The sequence below is a fragment of the Genypterus blacodes genome, unplaced genomic scaffold, assembly GCF_046128005.1.
Source record: "Genypterus blacodes isolate CSIRO-AG114 ecotype Tasmania unplaced genomic scaffold, CSIRO-AGI_Gbla_v1 ptg000111l_1, whole genome shotgun sequence".
NCBI classification, from domain to species: domain Eukaryota; kingdom Metazoa; phylum Chordata; class Actinopteri; order Ophidiiformes; family Ophidiidae; genus Genypterus; species Genypterus blacodes.
This window is the reverse complement of record NW_027466915.1, coordinates 2,184,258-2,201,596: the sequence shown is the minus strand read 5'-3', so window position 1 is coordinate 2,201,596 and position 17,339 is coordinate 2,184,258. Positions and strand designations below refer to the sequence as shown.

The following is a 17,339-nucleotide window of genomic DNA, read 5'->3' as shown; positions in this document are numbered from 1 at the left end:
CTGCAGCTCTGGAAGTTTGCTGTTAACCCCGCGGAGCTACTTTGAGTCCTCCGCCGCCTTCCTGCCTGCATGCTCCGCGTTCTCCGGTTTTTTTTTTAAAAAAAAAGGGGGCGCATGTGTGTTATTCAACTGTGATTGCGAGTTGAGCCGCATCCAGACTCACCGGCCCGCCGCTGGCTGATGCTGTGTTTGCCCCCTCCTCTTCCTCATCCACCCACCCCCACCCCACCACCACCACTACCACCACCACCCCCTCACCACCACAATCTCAGCGGCGACGGCGTGTTGTGCGCAAAAAATCAACCATCGCCGGACGGACGGACGCAGTTTTCAACCGTGCAAAAGCAGCGGCACTGCGGGAGGAGATGCGAGAGGAAGCCCGTGTAAAGCACACATGGATCTCTAAAGGACGTTTGATTTTTGTGAAATCTTAAATCTTCTTCTTTTTTTTTGTTACCGCACCTTGTGATTTTGCTTTTTGCCCTCCGGGGGGTAAATGAAACCTGCTCGATGTCTCTTATCAGTTTATAACCGAAACAAAATGAGGATTTCTTCTGGTGGCTGCTTTCTGGTGTTGTTCTCTGGCTTTTTGGGACTGACAATGGGTGCTTTCCCGAGCAGCGTTCAGATCGGTAAGTGGAATCTTTACGTTTTGATCTCATTTCTGATCCACGAAACGGCAGCACTCGCGTAATGAATCTCTGGATCGTTTCCCGAGCTGCCTGGACTGCTGCTGGAAAAATTGAAGAAACGGTGTAGATCTGCTGTCATGAATGTGTTTTTTTTTTCCTCCTCCTCACGCTGCGCTGTGTGTTTAAAGCCACACATCTAATGCGTTGGGTATCTGCAGGCTACAGTGTGTAACCCAATGCGTTCCACCACTGCAGCAGATCAAGAGCAGCAAAGTGTGTAGTCCCAATGCAGGCAAAACCCCCAGGTCCTGTCTCTGACACAAGCCTCTGACACAAACCTCTGTCCCCCCACTGTCCCGCTGTCCCACTGCCCCCCCCCCCCCCCCCCCCCCCCCCCCCCCACCCCCTACCCCCCTTCTCCCCAGCATCAGTAGCAGCTCCTCTCCTTTCCTCTCCTCTCCTCTCCTCTCTTCTCCTCACTCTGTGTTTGAACCTCTCTGTGTGTTTCCATTTAACACTCCCCCGTGTTTGTGTTGGGACCAGACGAAGGTGATGGATTTGCGGGTTTCATTTCACTCGCAGGCAGATTGACTTGGCTGATTTAAGGGCTCGGGGAATGAAAAGAAGGGCAAACTGTGACCTCCAGTCTGTGATCATCATAACCCCCCCGCCCTCCAACATGAAAAATCAATTTTCACAAAAGCATTCATTCATGTTTTTCCCCCTGTAAAAGCTAATGTGCTCATACGAATTTCATTCCGCTTTCCTCTTATTGGACGGTAATACTATTTATTTAGTTCTAGAGCGTACCCTGGTTCTATTCTAGTGTATTGTAAAGGACTGATTTGATTTCACACAGTGTTTGTGGGTGAAGTGAAGGGCACAGTACTTTTGAAATGTTCGTTAAATGAAATTATATACAAGGATTCCAATATTGTATGACACGTAGCCCTCTGTGTGTGTAGTACTAATGCTGAGAAGTTCAATAGATAAATGATTGAATGTGAATTGATTTATTTCACCCTGGAAATGCGTTTAGATCTATTTCAGAAAAATATTGAAGAGCAAGATAACTTCCAAATGTGTTTAAATACATGATCGTGTGGGTTTCTCCTCCCCTGTGCTGTGGCTGACAGGGGAGCGGAGGCGTATCAGAGTGAGCCAGGCCCAGGAAAAACGGACCAGCGGTTCTCGTTGTCCATTTATATCAGTGTGTTACTAGAATCCCCCCCTCCCCTCCCGGCGAGGTCAAAGGTCAGGGTCAGCTACAGAACACTGCCCCTGGAGTTAAAAGGGACGCTTTAGCGAGGATAGGGTTTGATTTGTCTGCGTATGTGACTCCTTCTTTACTTCCCATTTCAAGCACTTGTTCAGATTGTGTTTCAAAATAACTTGTGTAAGTGTGTTTTTGTGCGTGGAATTCCCTTCCAGTTGTTCACATTCCAGAGGGGGATTTCAAAGAAGAACAAATTCTTCTTTGCAGTCTCTTGTGCATTTCTCATCTGCACAGTCACCAAATTACAAAAAACACTTAGTAGAACACTTACATTGGAAAATTGGATCTGTACATAGTTCCACTTTTGCAATCATGCTCAACACCCAGTTTCATATAAACATGAATAATAGATGTAAGTGTGGCTCCTTACAATTACAAATTCCCTTTTTTTTTGCTCTTTAGACTCATGCAGACTGACCCATATTCACAAAAATCACCAAGACGTTGACCCGGTACGTCGGGGAAAAAGATAATCATGTCAAAGAACTTTTAAAAGTTCTGCTCTGTAAAGATTTATAGTCCTCCTTAGCAGTTTGTGTGTCTTGTTGTGTGTGCAGTAGCTCTACGCCCCCCCCCTACAATGGGAACCACTGATTTAGAAGATACTGTATGACACCACTCAATACTGCATGGACATTTCTTCTCCAGTTCTGTTGCATCTTATGTCACTAAACACACTGTTGAGAGCAGCATAACGCCGTCCCTTTTAAAGAGGTCAGCCTCAAAAAAAGAACTCACTGGCATTTGACTGTAAAGGGCATTTACGTCGCCTTCATCCAAAGAAATGTTCCCGTGAGTTAGATTTTTAAATACAAAGCAAACTACTTCAGACCTGAAAGCACGTCTGACATTTCCAGCCTCTATGAACAGCACACATTCTGTATATATGAACACTAAAAGGGTTTATATGTGAGGGCCAAATGCACACTTCGCTCTGAATATTGATGAAATAAAGCTGCATGGTTCCAGGTTGATTTAAAACATTCTATTCCCCTGCGCGGGAATAGAATGTGGGATGTAAGCGTTACATTGAACGTGGAAAAAAAGCAAGTGTTGCCTGATAACTGCACACAGAAGAGTCATGAGTTGCTGTATTCTGATTGGAGTGTCAGCAAAAGTATATTGGCAAAAGTGATTTACTGGGCCAATATGGGACCTTTTATTACATTTCATATATTGTCCAGTCAGTTGTGTCTACCTCTAATATAATGAAGGCTCCCAGGCCACAGCTACTAAAACACTCTGTAAAACCCTAATAAACTTTGGGGAATTTTATACGGCTTTGTTCCATGATGGTTGAAATGCGGTCCCGTGAAGGTTTTTTGCGACAGAGTCCGAAATTCATTAAATTAAAATGTCTGCATTGCTCCTGGTGACCATCAAAGAGGAAGAGGAAGCTCATTCACTTCCTCCCACATGTATAGCTGCTATTTTGATAAGGTTGACATTGTCGCCCGTGTTATCTCCTAGTGTACGGTTAAAACAACGATTCAGCATTTATTCAACTCGGCTCTGTGCAGGAACTAAGGTTTCATTGTTTCATGCACTCTACATTAACATCTGTATCTGGATACATTATCTGAAAATGGAAAAAAATGCACGTTAATGCTTGCAGAGCACATTTGAATGAATTTGTTAACGAGTCACTGTCCCTAAACTGTTCCTAAGATCCCCATTTCATCATTACATCTTTATTTTCCTTGATTAAAAAGACAGATGGTGATGAGATTGTTCAGTTGTGTCCTGGGTGAATTCTTCTTCTAACCCTTGTGCTCGTTCGCTCTCACTCAACTATCCCTAATCGCTGACTGATGTGATGTGATGTGTTTAGATGATTTCTCTTCAAAAGAAATCAGTTGCCTCTTGTCACGTGCTGCTCGTCAGATGCCAGTGCTCAGATCTTCATTTTCTTCTTCTGCACGCAGGCGGTCTCTTCATCAGAAACACTGATCAAGAGTACACTGCCTTTCGTCTGGCCATCTTCCTGCACAACACCAGCCCCAACGCGTCCGAAGCCCCGTTCAACCTGGTGCCTCACGTGGACAACATTGAGACGGCCAACAGCTTCGCCGTCACCAATGCCTGTAAGTCAGCTGCATGTCTCTGTGTTGCATTATGAGCTTTACACTCGTTTATGCTGTATAGGGTTGACCTCCAATCGCTCTGTCTGATTGTGATCCAGCTCCGACTCGCCTATCAAATCTGTTTTTATGAGCAAAGAGCAGAGCGTAAAGTTTCAGGCAGTCATTTAGCTAAAGATCGGGGCAGAATATGTTTCTGCATACAAATATTCAAGGATCAAAATATTCTGTGCAGCCAGCTCGTATGTATCGATTTACAATACACTTTACAAGTACATTCTTCCCATATATGAGTGGCCCAGTATTATTTGATTGAACCTGAATACTGTATAATATTCCTCCCTCCTCTGCCATCCACAAATACATCAAGGAATCACTGTGTGTGTGTGTGTGTGTGTGTGCCTGTGCCTGTGCCAGAGGATATGTCTGTGTTGAGCAAAGCCTCGCACACAGAAGGGACAGCAATTGTAATACTACCACACACACACACACACACACACACACACACACACACACACACACACACACACACACACACACACACACACACACACACACACACACACTTTAATAATATATTTGTACATCTATGTACAGAAGGAGTGAAGCAGGACATAAACAGCAGGATACACAAGCATGACTATATCTGCAAACCCTGGGCAGCTGCCACCTCACGCAATTATACACATTGCAGAGCACAGAAATCTGTTACATGGGTATAAATAGCAACACCTTTGTCATATGTGACAAGTCCCGATGATTGCTGAGCAGTAGCCTGTGGTTTAACACTCTTTTTGGTTAACACAAACAACCTCAGACCACTTATCCCCAGCTCCTGCACATGTCCAAGGCCCCCGGATATAAAGACTAATACCGTGTGGCTGAGCTCTTAGATGGTATTCAAGGAGAGGTCGGTGCTCAGTGACCTTTGTTATGAATGCTTCTTCAAGGCCAGGTAGTGTAAGGTGCAGCTGACTATAGAGACACGACACCTCTATGCACTCGCACGCGTAATCACAGCTACAACATGTGGTGTGTTAGCAGAGATCTTTGAGAGAGATTCAGCATTGGTCATAACTGCATTTTTTAGCTTTGAAAAGGGGGACGACTTGGAACTTTCCGTGGATGCTTTTTCTTTGAAAGTAAGGAAAACACAACGGAAGATAATGAACCAAGTATAACAATAAGGGTAAAGACATTTTCATTTCAAAATCAATGTACAGTACACTGGGTCATTTGTGGTGAGGGGAGAGGTACATGACTTACAAGGCGATACCATCCCGGACAGCTTTTTGTGGACACACGGTCAATACGGACACTTAAATGAAGTAATGAGACAGGACACAGCTGCTGAATGAGCGACATATGCAACAGGACAGCACCCCGCCGGAGAGGGAGACAGAAGGGTGGACATACTCTGTATTATTCCAGGCAACAGAAGAAAATGAGGAGCTTTATCACCTCTACTCTAATGGCTGCACAGTCACAGGAAGTGCATCTGCGGCCCATTGATTGGCCAAGCCAAATCAGAGCAGAATTACATGAGCCAATCAATGACTCTGATAGCTTAGGGCCAGCTGGGAATTTGTGATCGAACCACATAGCTTGTTTTCACTCCCTTTTTTTTTTTTCTCCTGTCTTTTCTTTTTACATTTCCTGTGTCTTTATTCCTTTCTGCTTCTGGGCTCAAATTTGCTGCGGTATCAAAAGTCTCTGAAATAATGTTTTTTTCGAAATAGACGGTTTTAAGCCGGTGACATTCAAGGGCGGCGCGTACATTTGGGTAGCGGAGATGAGAGACGGAGCTAATTTGTGTAGAGAGATTAGGCCATTCAGCAGCTCGGAGTGCTGCTGTCAGAAAGGCTGATGGGGGACAATTGGGGACAAATGTTGTCGTATATTCCCATTGTCATTGATAATCATTCCATAAACCCCAGACACTCCGATAGATTGTAGTGTGTTTCTTTGATCAACAATAGCAGCAGGGATGATACTGGCACAGTGATGGAATTTTATTCTGATGTTTACTGCCTGTAGTATTTGAATTGTATTATGGTCATACTAATTGCAATATTATGGTATAAGTAAAATGAACAAATGACAAATATAGACATGGTGTCCTCCTGAACACACACACACACACACACACATACACACACACACACACGCACCAACATCATGTGAGCGACCTGGAAGCAAACAGATGGATGATTATGAATGAGCACGTTTCTTAATAACTGGAGCTAATTTTATTTCGAAATTCATGGAAAAAAAAACATATGCGTCACAACCGGGGGTTTCCTCACTGCTGAAGAAAACATTTTTATTTAGTATTCTTATTGAGATGTAGAGAATTAATTGATCCCCCTATACTAAGTTGACAAAGTCCTCCAGCTTTTCTGTCCTCGGGTGGTCGTCTCCACTTCCACCCGGGATGATCCTGCTTCTTCTTTAAGTTCTGCCTCCCCATTGGTTTCTGGGTAAAAGAATCCATGTGGGTGATTTCCTCTGGGTGTGTTTAGTTCATCCCCTTTTCCCAGTTTCTTAATTGCCTTCCAGTGGGTTACTGTTGTGTGATTTCCCAGAGCTCTTTGACGTTAGCGGTATAGGCAGCATTTCTTTATCCCGCCTTAAAGCGTGCTGTTTTCTGTGATTCTGCCCCATATACATAGTAGAGCTCATTCCCTATTCTTGTTTGGATGTCTGTGTCACAGTCTACACCCCCGTTGGTTTATGATTTACATAATTTTAGAATTATATTACTTGAAAGTCCACTGTGATCTCATTTCCAATGTCAACCTAATTATGGTGCTTATGTTGCTATGCTGCTTAGAAAATGACATATGGCCTCCTTGGTAAATGGAATTGGAAGTTTTAACATGCGTGTAACTGTAACGGGTGACACATCTACTAAATCAGTCATTTGTTGGTGACTGACGCTCTCAGCTGTATCAGAGAGTCTTTCATCTCGGAGATCAAAGCAAACTTGTGCCTCTGTATTTTCTGTATTCTCAGTCACAGACAGTGCGTTTGCTACTTAATCGCTTTGGCTATATCTTCATCTTTGAAGTTCCCTTCCAAAATACAAACGTGTCTAGTGTGGAACAAACAAATGACACACTCACAGCCTATACTAGTAGTGTACAGTAGTAGTGTATAGTGTAAGACATTCAACAATAGATCTTGTATTATCTGCATTTTTCTGGCTGCATGTCTACACCAAGTATGGAAAGTGTCTGTGGATGCTTTGTTTACTTTCATATGCCACTGTATCAAATGCCGTCTCTGTGATGGATGCTAATGGTTGCAACCCCTGGAATAAAGCTTTCATCAGCCATATGAATGAATGAATGAATTGTTTATTTCCATGTCCCATAAGGGCTTATAGGCTTATAGGACACCATATCTTAATACAAACAAAATGGAAACAAGGTCAATTACTGTAAATGATACAGTGATAGGGTGACATTAATTTCAAGTTCAATTAAGAGTATACAGACTGATAATACAGGCAAATAGGTTAATACTATACTTGATACTTACTAAGGGCCAGTACAATATGAAGGTGTTAACATATTCATTTCAACTTTCCCTAAATGATAAAACACACATATTCTCTAATTTGCCTGTTTCAGTGTGAAGCTGTAGCTGTAGGATTATAACTTGTCCTGTCAGCTTTCCTAAAATGCATTATTCCGGTCTTATTTTGGTTATTTGCATAATGCTTGACATCCGTTGTTGGTCCTTTTTCTGCTCACAGTTTTATATCATCCTAATAAAGGAATGTGCTGAGGGTATCCCTCCTAAAACTCACACCAGCCCCAAAGCTTTTAATTTCTTTTGCTAGATCATTTATCTAAACTCAAACAAAATTGGTGATAATGGATCCCATTGCTTAACTCTTAACGAGGTTCTAAACCAGTCTGCTTCAAACTCATTAACAAAATCCATGCCACAGGTGCACAGTAAAAGGAGTGGACTGAATAATGTTCTCTATATTTCTGTTTGTATGCCCTGATACACCAAAAGGTCTCCATTGACATAATCAAGCCTTCTGGAAATCACTAAGGCAAAAGTTGTTTTATTGTCTTGTTATTTACCTTCAACCAAAGTGCAAACTATATCAATAAGATCAATACTGTATGAGCCTTCCTAAATCCATTCTGCAACATGCATCCTTCTATTATTGAGGAGAGATTTAATACTACAGAATGTGGAAATCATCAAACGATATATACATTTATAGTAGAAAATAAGAGGCCGGTGTAGTTGAATATAAAGTGCATAGAATAAAGGGATCCCAGCCTGTCAGCAGTGGTTAAGACAAACAAATATACCACCCTGACACATTCAATAACCTCTGCTTCCTATGCTGCCACCCACACGCCTTCATCTGACAGGGTCAGTGGTCTGTTTAGTGAGGATTCTTGGAAGCACACATGATGTTCAGACCCTTCAGTCTACAGAGCATTATGCCCACTGAGCTGACAACTTGGATGCCACATGTATCACTGTAATATGAAGAGTCAGTGTCAACCAGTGTAACTCAGAGAGTCAAAAGAAATATCCTCTCAGAAAGACAATCAGTAACCAGGAAAAATGCCCACAATGCACATGACTCAGTTAATGGTCCTTGTTAAAAAGTGTAATCCTTGTATCTTATTCTGCATTTTGGCTTTTTGTCATGTCAGCAGGTCAAAGCAGTGGCACAGCTGTTACTGACCAACCCTATGGAACTGTAGTGAATGACATGGGAATTGACCTGAAAGTCAATAAGACCATCCAGACATTTCTGGCTGCTAGTATGCTCATTGTGCATGCTGTCCCAATGTCCCCTCCCAGCTAAACATACTGAGGACAATTACAGACATCACAGCTAATAAATATCTAGTAGTATTTTGGTAAAAAAGAGTAAAAGGTTGAGATTCAAGATTTAATGTTCACTATTATTGTGTTGAGTGAAAATGTGATGCAGATCAGATGCAAAATTCACCTATTATGCAATCATAAATAAATTGATGGTTTAGGGCCAAAATACATTGAAATGCTTTTACATGGACCCTCCAGAACTCTCAGGTCATCTTGGAATAAAACAGGGACAAACAGCATTTAGCTGCGATGTAAAAAAATAGCTGGAATAAACTTCCAGAAGATTTGAGACTTGCTTTAACACTGACTACTTTTAAATCCAGACTTCAAACATTAACGATCCCCATTGCATTCTGCTAAACTGCAAACTTTTACTCAGCTGTAAACCTTACACTTTTGATTTAGTACACATTGATATTGATTTCATTTTCATGTTCAAATACGTTTTCGTTTTAATCTTTTATTCTTCATTTAAATGTCTTTTTAGTCATTATTTTATATCCTGTTCTTTCTTTATTCTTGTATCTGAACATGTTTTTATGTGAAGCATACGGCGTCTATATATTCTTTATATATCTAGTATATAATTAAAGTTGCCTTGGTTGCTGAAGACATCTTACAATTTACAGGGGTGCAAAAAAAGGATTATTTTAATTTCAAATGTAAGATCTGCAGGGGGAATTTCACATAAATCCTAATTTGGTCCTGTCGTATTCATTGTGTGAAAACAATCGTATAAAGGTTTTTGCAGCTGGAGAGACCTTAATGACATCACATTGGTCTCTCTCCTGCTGACTTAAAACATCACCATCTTCAGCCAAAAGCCTTTATTTAGTTGTTGTCACATGCTAAATCATGCTCCCAAGACCAATAAACAGAGGAAATTAATGTTCCCCTCTAAATGTACTACACAGAGCAATGATTAGTTAGTTGGCAAGTGCTGCACCTCAACAAGGAATGGAAAGAGGTTTTGGGAAAGACATACAGTTTGGGTGGAAGTGCAGTCTGCTAAACATTAATTACACAATCCAAATTAAATGGATAAGTTTGGACAGAAACTAAACACAGTACTCCTGTTATTCTCCTGTTGATTCATTCATCTGATCTTTATTGGGGTAACTTGAGAGGTGATGTAAATGCTTTAAAGGGAATATGTGGTCGGAAAGGGTTAATATGACCTCCTCCCTGCTGCCCCTGCCTTTGCTTTTACGGAAATAGTGACATTTTAATCTGCATTGAGTCATTTATATTCAGCGTGCTGCTCTGACTCATTCCAGATCCAGATAGCAGCCTGTGCGCCTATATGCACATACGACACTAAAAACGCCATCTTTTCTCCACTGCTCACGCATGAACTCATACCTCGCCTGTCTTTAACTCTGAATTGGGGGGAAAAAAAGCTCCCATTTGTGTGTGATAAATGAATGTGTGTGCGGGTGTTTTTGTGTGATGAATAATCTTAGTGTGCAGCATGTTAGTCCTGTTTAAGTATATTATCTTCCCTCCGGGCTCTGTGAGAGGGGCTCTTCTGTTCTGTAGTGCAGTACTTGAAATGCCCCCCCCGCCCCCCCCCCCGGCCTTTATTTGAGGATCCTTCTGTTGCACCCATGAAAATGCGAAGGCCTGACGCGTGTGTGTGTGTGTGCTCATATGTGTGTTTTTGTGTTGGAGAGCGGCTGCTAATGAGAGTTTCATGTGACAAGGGGGTATATGGAGAATGGGAGAATGAAAAGATTTAAGGTGTTAAAAGGAAAAACATTGGTAAGAGCTAAGAGGAGGTAATGGAAATGGAAAAAACAGGTTTTTGGAGAATGTGATAAGGAGCTGTGATACTTTTAAAGGGTCAATTTTACTGTTAAGTGTGATCCGCAGAGACCATCTTCATGGCTGTACAATACTAAAGAATGGCCAGATCAGAAAGTACCAATAAGCTAGGATGTCTAAATCCCCTCTCATCGATGTTAAACAAGCAAACCAACCAACAAACATGCAAACAAACAAACAAAGCTACTTGACAACCCAGCTGAGTGCATGACAGCGCAGCCACATTAGTGTCAAATTACTTTTTGATGCAAAGTAGTTCTTGCATCACTAATTGTGTCCCTGGCGAAACACAAGGGTGTCCACTCATAGCGATGACTTTGCAGTTGGAGGAAAAGGGCAGACGTCTTCTCATTGTTTGGCAGTCGGCGTGTTTGATTTGGCCGTAATTGACACACATCGGGAGCCTCATCTGATATGATTTAAGTGGATCATTTTTGGTGTAGACGCATTGCGGTCGTAATGCACTCTGGGATACACACTCGTAGGATTAAATCCAGCCACAGGTTGAAACTATCACCCTCCCTCATCTTCCTCGCTCTTATTAGAAGTTATCTTAATCAGGAGTTCCTTTAAATCGCCGTCTGCACCTGGAACGGGAACATTAACAGTCCATGCACGTTATTTTAACAACAATGAATGAAGTCTGGGTGAGGCAAAGGGTGAACCACAAACCGCTTAACAACCTGCCTACTCGGATCCAATCAAATAACCATCTGCTTAGGGCCCCTGTGATGGTCAGGGGGCCCCCGTGGTAATTTAGTCATTTAAAAACAGATTTTGATCGATTGAATTTCAAAGTCCACTTAAGGCCCCTAAAAAGCTGGAGCGTGACGAGGATGCATCTGAACACGTTTATGGTAATATAAGTATCAAATATTGCTCCAACATATTTCTGTTATTTTACTCGTTTTAGCAGAGCTTGGTTTGTTCTTTTCTTTGTTTGTGTTTGTTTTGAAGCAATTTCATAAGTGTGCAACCACGTGAAAACATTTTAAATTCTCGTCCCGCTTCAGTTGTTTTTCTTCCACATTTCTTGTTTAACTTTGCATTCATTCCTCCTCTCCTCTGTATCATTCCCTGCACCTCCCCCTGCTTTGTGGCACTGTTATATAAGCACCCGCCCTGAGGTGTGCGCGTGTGTGTGCGCGTGTGTGTGTGCTTGTGTGTATGTTGAGGTCGTACAGGTTGTGAAACAAAATCTGTCCTCTTTTCATGATGATTCTCCCAAAATCGAAAATGTTTTTTGTACCCTAAACTTCAACATAATGCCAAGTCAAATTTTCTTAGAAGAGATTCAGTCAGGTTTGATCCTATTTAGTATCATATATACTACAGTATAATGTATATAAATAGCGTTTCAGTACCAACCAAAATGACAAAGTATGAGTATAAATAGACAAATAGTGGAAGCCTTCACAGTTTCACTTAATTCCTTGGAACTGAGAAAAGGTTACGTTATAGTCGGTCTCATTGGGTCGGGTCTGGCCCGGTATGTATATCTGAGCAGGCCTGTGCGGATCAATGTCGGATTCAAGTTGTCCATAGCAAACACTACAGGAGCAAATGCATTTTGAGGGGCTGAAGTGAAGTGCAGGAAAAAGTGAGCCATTCTCTCTCTCTCTCTCTCTCTCTCTCTCTCTCTCTCTCTCTCTCTCTCTCTCTCTCTCTCTCTCTCTCTCTCTCTCTCTCTCTCTCTCTCTTCCCCCCCCCCCCTCTCTCTTCCCCCCCCCCCCCCCCCCCCCCCCCCTTTGGGTCAGGACTGTTATTTCAAAAATGTATTTATGCAGATTGAGAAGTGCTATTTTCCAACAGATTTGTGGTCCTGTGCAGAACTATGGCACTGTGACAACAACTAATGAATACTAACTAAATATCTTTGATACAACACTGAGTGCTATCCTACATACTTCTTTTACTCCACCACATTTCTGTTTCACATTCCCTCCTCTTGTTGGTTTTTCACAATTGTCAGTAGCCATAAATCTGGACAGTTCATGTTATGATACAACACATATTATAACATGGAGTAAACATGTCCTGGCCCCTTTTTTACCGCCTGCATTAACATCCATGCTGGTTATCTGGATACGTTATGCAGATTGTGAGATCCTGGGATCACAGGACTTGCATGTGCACATCAGCATCAACACGTATCATTTGGATGCTGTCTAGATTGCGAATCTCAGCAGGAGCGCCGTCAGCCTATTCAAGCCCATTCAAGCCCATTCATCCTTCTTCCTTGCTCCTTGAAAATGGATGCTAATAGTTGTAAATAGGGCCTCAGAATTTGTGCCTGCCTGTCTGTCTCTTTTCCTATCTCTCTCTGTCTTTCTCTCTCTCCAGTATTTATTCATAATTCCAGTAACATTTTTGGAATGCAATGTGACCTAACTGCAAACTGCCCTACTGTTTGAAACTCTCTGATCCACTACCATACAATGATACTGATGACCAAGTTGCGTTCTGATGTGCTTTGAAACCTTTTATAATTTGTGTATACGTGTATATACACAGCTTTTACCACTCCACCCAGCTCAGTCCAAGTTCATTTGGAGGCAGGAAATTACCAACCAGGTGCAGCCTGGCCCAAATTGGCATACGACAGCATTTAGCAGTACCACTGGCTCAGGCGTTATCATGTTTAGAGAAAATTATATTAAAATCTGGATGGACAAATCCTAGACACCTTATTCTGATCCAGGACAAATATTCCAGTTTGGAGCCACATTGCTGGTTGTGCGCATCGCTGTACAGTCAAGCAGTGAAATCAAAGCAAACACAAGTATCATTGTTGTCAAAAGTGTCTTAACATGCAAACTAAATCAGAAATCAAAATGACAATGGCAAATTTGTGTTACCAAAACCAATAGTCTTAAAAATTCATTATTTTTTATCGGAGTTTGACATGAGACAGACTTAAACGTTGAAATGATAAATCTATGAAATGGGGAGAAGCAAATTATTTATAGAGCTATAAGCAGCAGATGTTTGACGTTTTTATCTGATAAAGAAATCAATTTGATATACTGATTGTTGTTGGCTGTTTAATCAATTCACTCATCCTTTTATTAGTGGTATTATATTAGCAGTAGTTAACTTTTTTAAATTTTCCAACACTGCAACAGGTACGGTGTCGTCTAAGCATTTACAAACCACATCATGAAGAAAGGTGAATCCTTTAGTACAACCATAATTTAGGTTATGCAACAGCAGCATCAGCATTATGCATTCCTGAAACCTTCTTGTTATGCACTTGATGTCTTGTTGATATGCAGACGTGATAATAGTGAAACTGTTATGACTCAGCACAGTTTGATACAGTATTTTTCACTTGATGCTAAGGAGGCAATTCAGCCTCATTAGCCTAAATGACTTTTCCATTGATATGAGCGGCTCTGACAGAAAAGCACACCCAGACTCAGGGGCTGTGATGAGGATGTGCTGCTGATGCCACTAAGACAAATCACCAACATCTTCATTAGTTAAATGTGTAGGTGTGTCCGCGCAATTAGCAGCTCAGGTTTAATGGTCATTATGTCTCTGGTGCGGGTAGAGGTGCTTCTATTGAGAAAGCAATCAAAGACTGTTCATTAGTTGCCATGTTCATTAGTTTGAGATCACAAGGTCAGAATGCCATTGAAAGGCTTCAGGAGGGTATAGATCGGGTCCTGACCCTCTGTTGGGGCCACAGCTGCGACCTCTTGATCTTAACCCCTCCTCCTCGTAAAACATGGAGGGCAGCCAGAGGATTTTGCTCAGTGTGGAGCTGGCGTGAATATATTTCCATTATTTTGAGAGAGGTGTTAGAAATGCCACTTGTGAAAGCTGTAGGGGTTTGAAATGCGTGAAAGGAAAATTCGACTGAAAAAATGGTGTCATCAAAGGCTATTCAGACATACTTGTGTTGACTTTAATTCAGACCAAAAGAAGATTTCAAAACCCTGTAGCATTGATGAGTTCTGGAGAGATAAAAAATGATTTAGTTATGTGCTATCCAGCCTATTTTCGGTGTAATTAAAGGCCAAACCTGTTGGATTATATCTATGTGGAGTTGATGTCTGTGTTTCTTCCTCTGCGTTGTAACTTCACTACACAGCTGCAGTAAATCATCACAGATCATCAGTCATTTTAGTGTTAAATTATTCCTCAGCAATGTTCACACCTCCATTGTCAGATGTTACACATTTCCGTAGCAGCCCATTAGTCAGCATTCACACCTTCACACTGCAAGCAGGTGGCATTTGTACCAATGCTTATTATAAGAGTATTTATGATTCCTGAAGATTCCTGATTTAAAAACTACTGGGGAAACAGTCTCCATCTTTGAATTAAACTTAAATTAGGTGTAAGTCATTGCAACGATGTTCAATTCAATAATTCAGAAGCAAGTTGTTAGTATTACGAATGAATTGTACCGTAATTTAATTGTATGCATTGATGATATTGGTTTCCAGGGTGTAGAATTTTCAAAATAAAAAACAATATATTTTACATATAATACAGCTACTTACTCAAAACATAAACAATTGTTCCATTAATTTCAATGTATGTATTGCTAACTACAAGCTTCGGCTGAGAAATAATAGTCCTATTGTCCTTCTGCTAGCCTAGCAACTGTGCTGCTACGTAAGCAATACCTACTAGCTAGCTACATACAGTATTAGCAGCATGTTTGCAGCTAAGTTTTACACTTAAATGGCCCATTTCCATCCATGTTGAAATGTGACATGAATGGGACTTTTCTTGACGTTGACGATAACATTTTGTTGCTTTTCAGTTTGAAAACCTGATACATCCTTTTCAGATAAGGACAGGAAGGACATGCTACAATGCTAAAGTATTTTAGAGTTTTGCTGTGGTTGCAGGACTGTTTACCTTCACAGTGACAAACACATTCTGCCTTAACTTTATTGCTTTGCACCACTGACACCAGCACAGTACATGGAGTGTTTTTATGATGCAGCTTTAATTAAAATAGAAAAGATGACATTGGTTATAGTTTACTTTAAATACATCACAAGTTTGATTTTATAAAACTTTTCAAAATAGATGTGGTGTGGTGCTTTGGAAATCTTCTTTGCCTCTATCATTAACTTTGAGGACCTCTGCTGCATAATTAGTTCTTTGTTCTTACTATTTTCTTTGTACTTTTTGTCACTGTGAGCTTTCCTTTGAGCTTTACTCAAGGCAAGATGTCCCTGTCTGCTGTAAACTATGGAAATATATGTTCTTTTGCAAATGACTCCAGCACCATCACAATCACCTTTGAGGCGTCCCTTTACACAACTGTACACCTGCCATGTGACACCTAACAGCCAATCAGAGACAAGTACGATTCACGGTCATATTTTGCTTCACAAACAAAAGCGAGAATGTGTATCCATAGGCAGATAAAGTAACAAAAGACAAGACACCACATCCTCTACTCTGCTCCCTCTCTTTCACACATACAAACACACAAAGGTACACACACACAAATGCACACACACACAAATGCACACACACACACAAACAACACACACTTCTCGTAATGATGAAGCTATAATTGGAGGAGATCATTATTAGTTATCAGTTCTGCTTCAAGTCTCCCACTTTCTGTTGTTGGCATCACTGTGTGTGTGTGTGTGTGTGTGTGTGTGTGTGTGTGTGTGTGTGTGTGTGTGTGTGTGTGTGTGTGTGTGTGTGTGTGTGTGTGTGTGTGTGTGTGTGTGTGTGTGTGTGTGTGTGTGTGTGTGTGTGTGTGTGTGTGGCTTGTTCAGGTTTTTGAAGACCTCAGCATTTCAGCTCTCTCTCCAGCCAGCTCCCAGAGAAGAGCTCCCTGATTGCAATGTGATTGGCCAATTACTGTGCTTTTATCACACCAGATACACTCGGGCATTGGTTTGGTGGATGAGTTGATTGGGTGAAGTGGGGCATTTTTGCTGGCATATGTAGCTTAATAACAAAATACCAAACAGTAATGATGCTGAGAAGGAAAAGAAGGTAAGGGAATAGCCGAGGTGCTTTGAAAGATGGCGATTCTGGCAATGGTGTCTTGGAAAGTATTGGAGAGTGTATTTGCTGTTTGCTGCAGGGTTTGTGTGGACAGGTGTGAACACAGCAGCCACTCTTGGGTCTGGACCAAAACAACTGAAACCTCATCTCTTTGATGTGGTCTCCAGTTCCACTCTGTCACGGCTCTTTTGGATCATGGGCTGATGGCAAACTACACTAAGTTCGAACCAACCACAAGGTGACATATTGATCTTTTGATTGACAGCAGCTTTGATGAGTCATAGCCAGTAAAGCAAAAAGCTATGGAAAGGTCCATAACGTTTACCTAAAAGGTACTCAGACGTACTCAATTTCAGCTTCTCGTGCCAAATCTTGGATACTTGGACCAAATGATCCACTTGAATAGTTGGTTTGCCGGTACATTTTGCTCACTTATATTTATGAAGCTAAAGCAAACCTAGGGTATATGTAACTTTCTAACAATTTAGTCTGGATGTGGACTATAGCAAAGACACTGCAGGTCTTTGCTATGGCCCACTAGAGGTATGAGCCTTTTTTCCTGAAATACTGATATTTCACCAACTTACAATGACATTTATGTATCTACACATTCTACAGGCTTCCTCTACATTCAAACATACAAGTACAAATAGACTCTGATTC

At 41.4% G+C, this 17,339-nt stretch overlaps 1 protein-coding gene across 5 annotated transcripts in view; it reads left to right on the top strand.

The window, feature by feature from the left end:
* The first annotated feature begins 281 nt into the window (after nucleotides 1-281).
* gria4b (glutamate receptor, ionotropic, AMPA 4b) overlaps nucleotides 282-17,339 on the top strand; it is a 92,652-nt gene continuing 75,594 nt past the window's right edge. For all 5 annotated transcript variants that reach the window (XM_076161285.1, XM_076161284.1, XM_076161287.1 and 2 more), the window contains exons 1-2: nucleotides 282-632; nucleotides 3,834-3,992. In XM_076161285.1, the coding sequence (XP_076017400.1) occupies nucleotides 497-632; nucleotides 3,834-3,992 (295 nt within the window). In that variant the 5' untranslated portion in view covers nucleotides 282-496. The remainder of the gene's footprint in view (nucleotides 633-3,833; nucleotides 3,993-17,339) is intronic.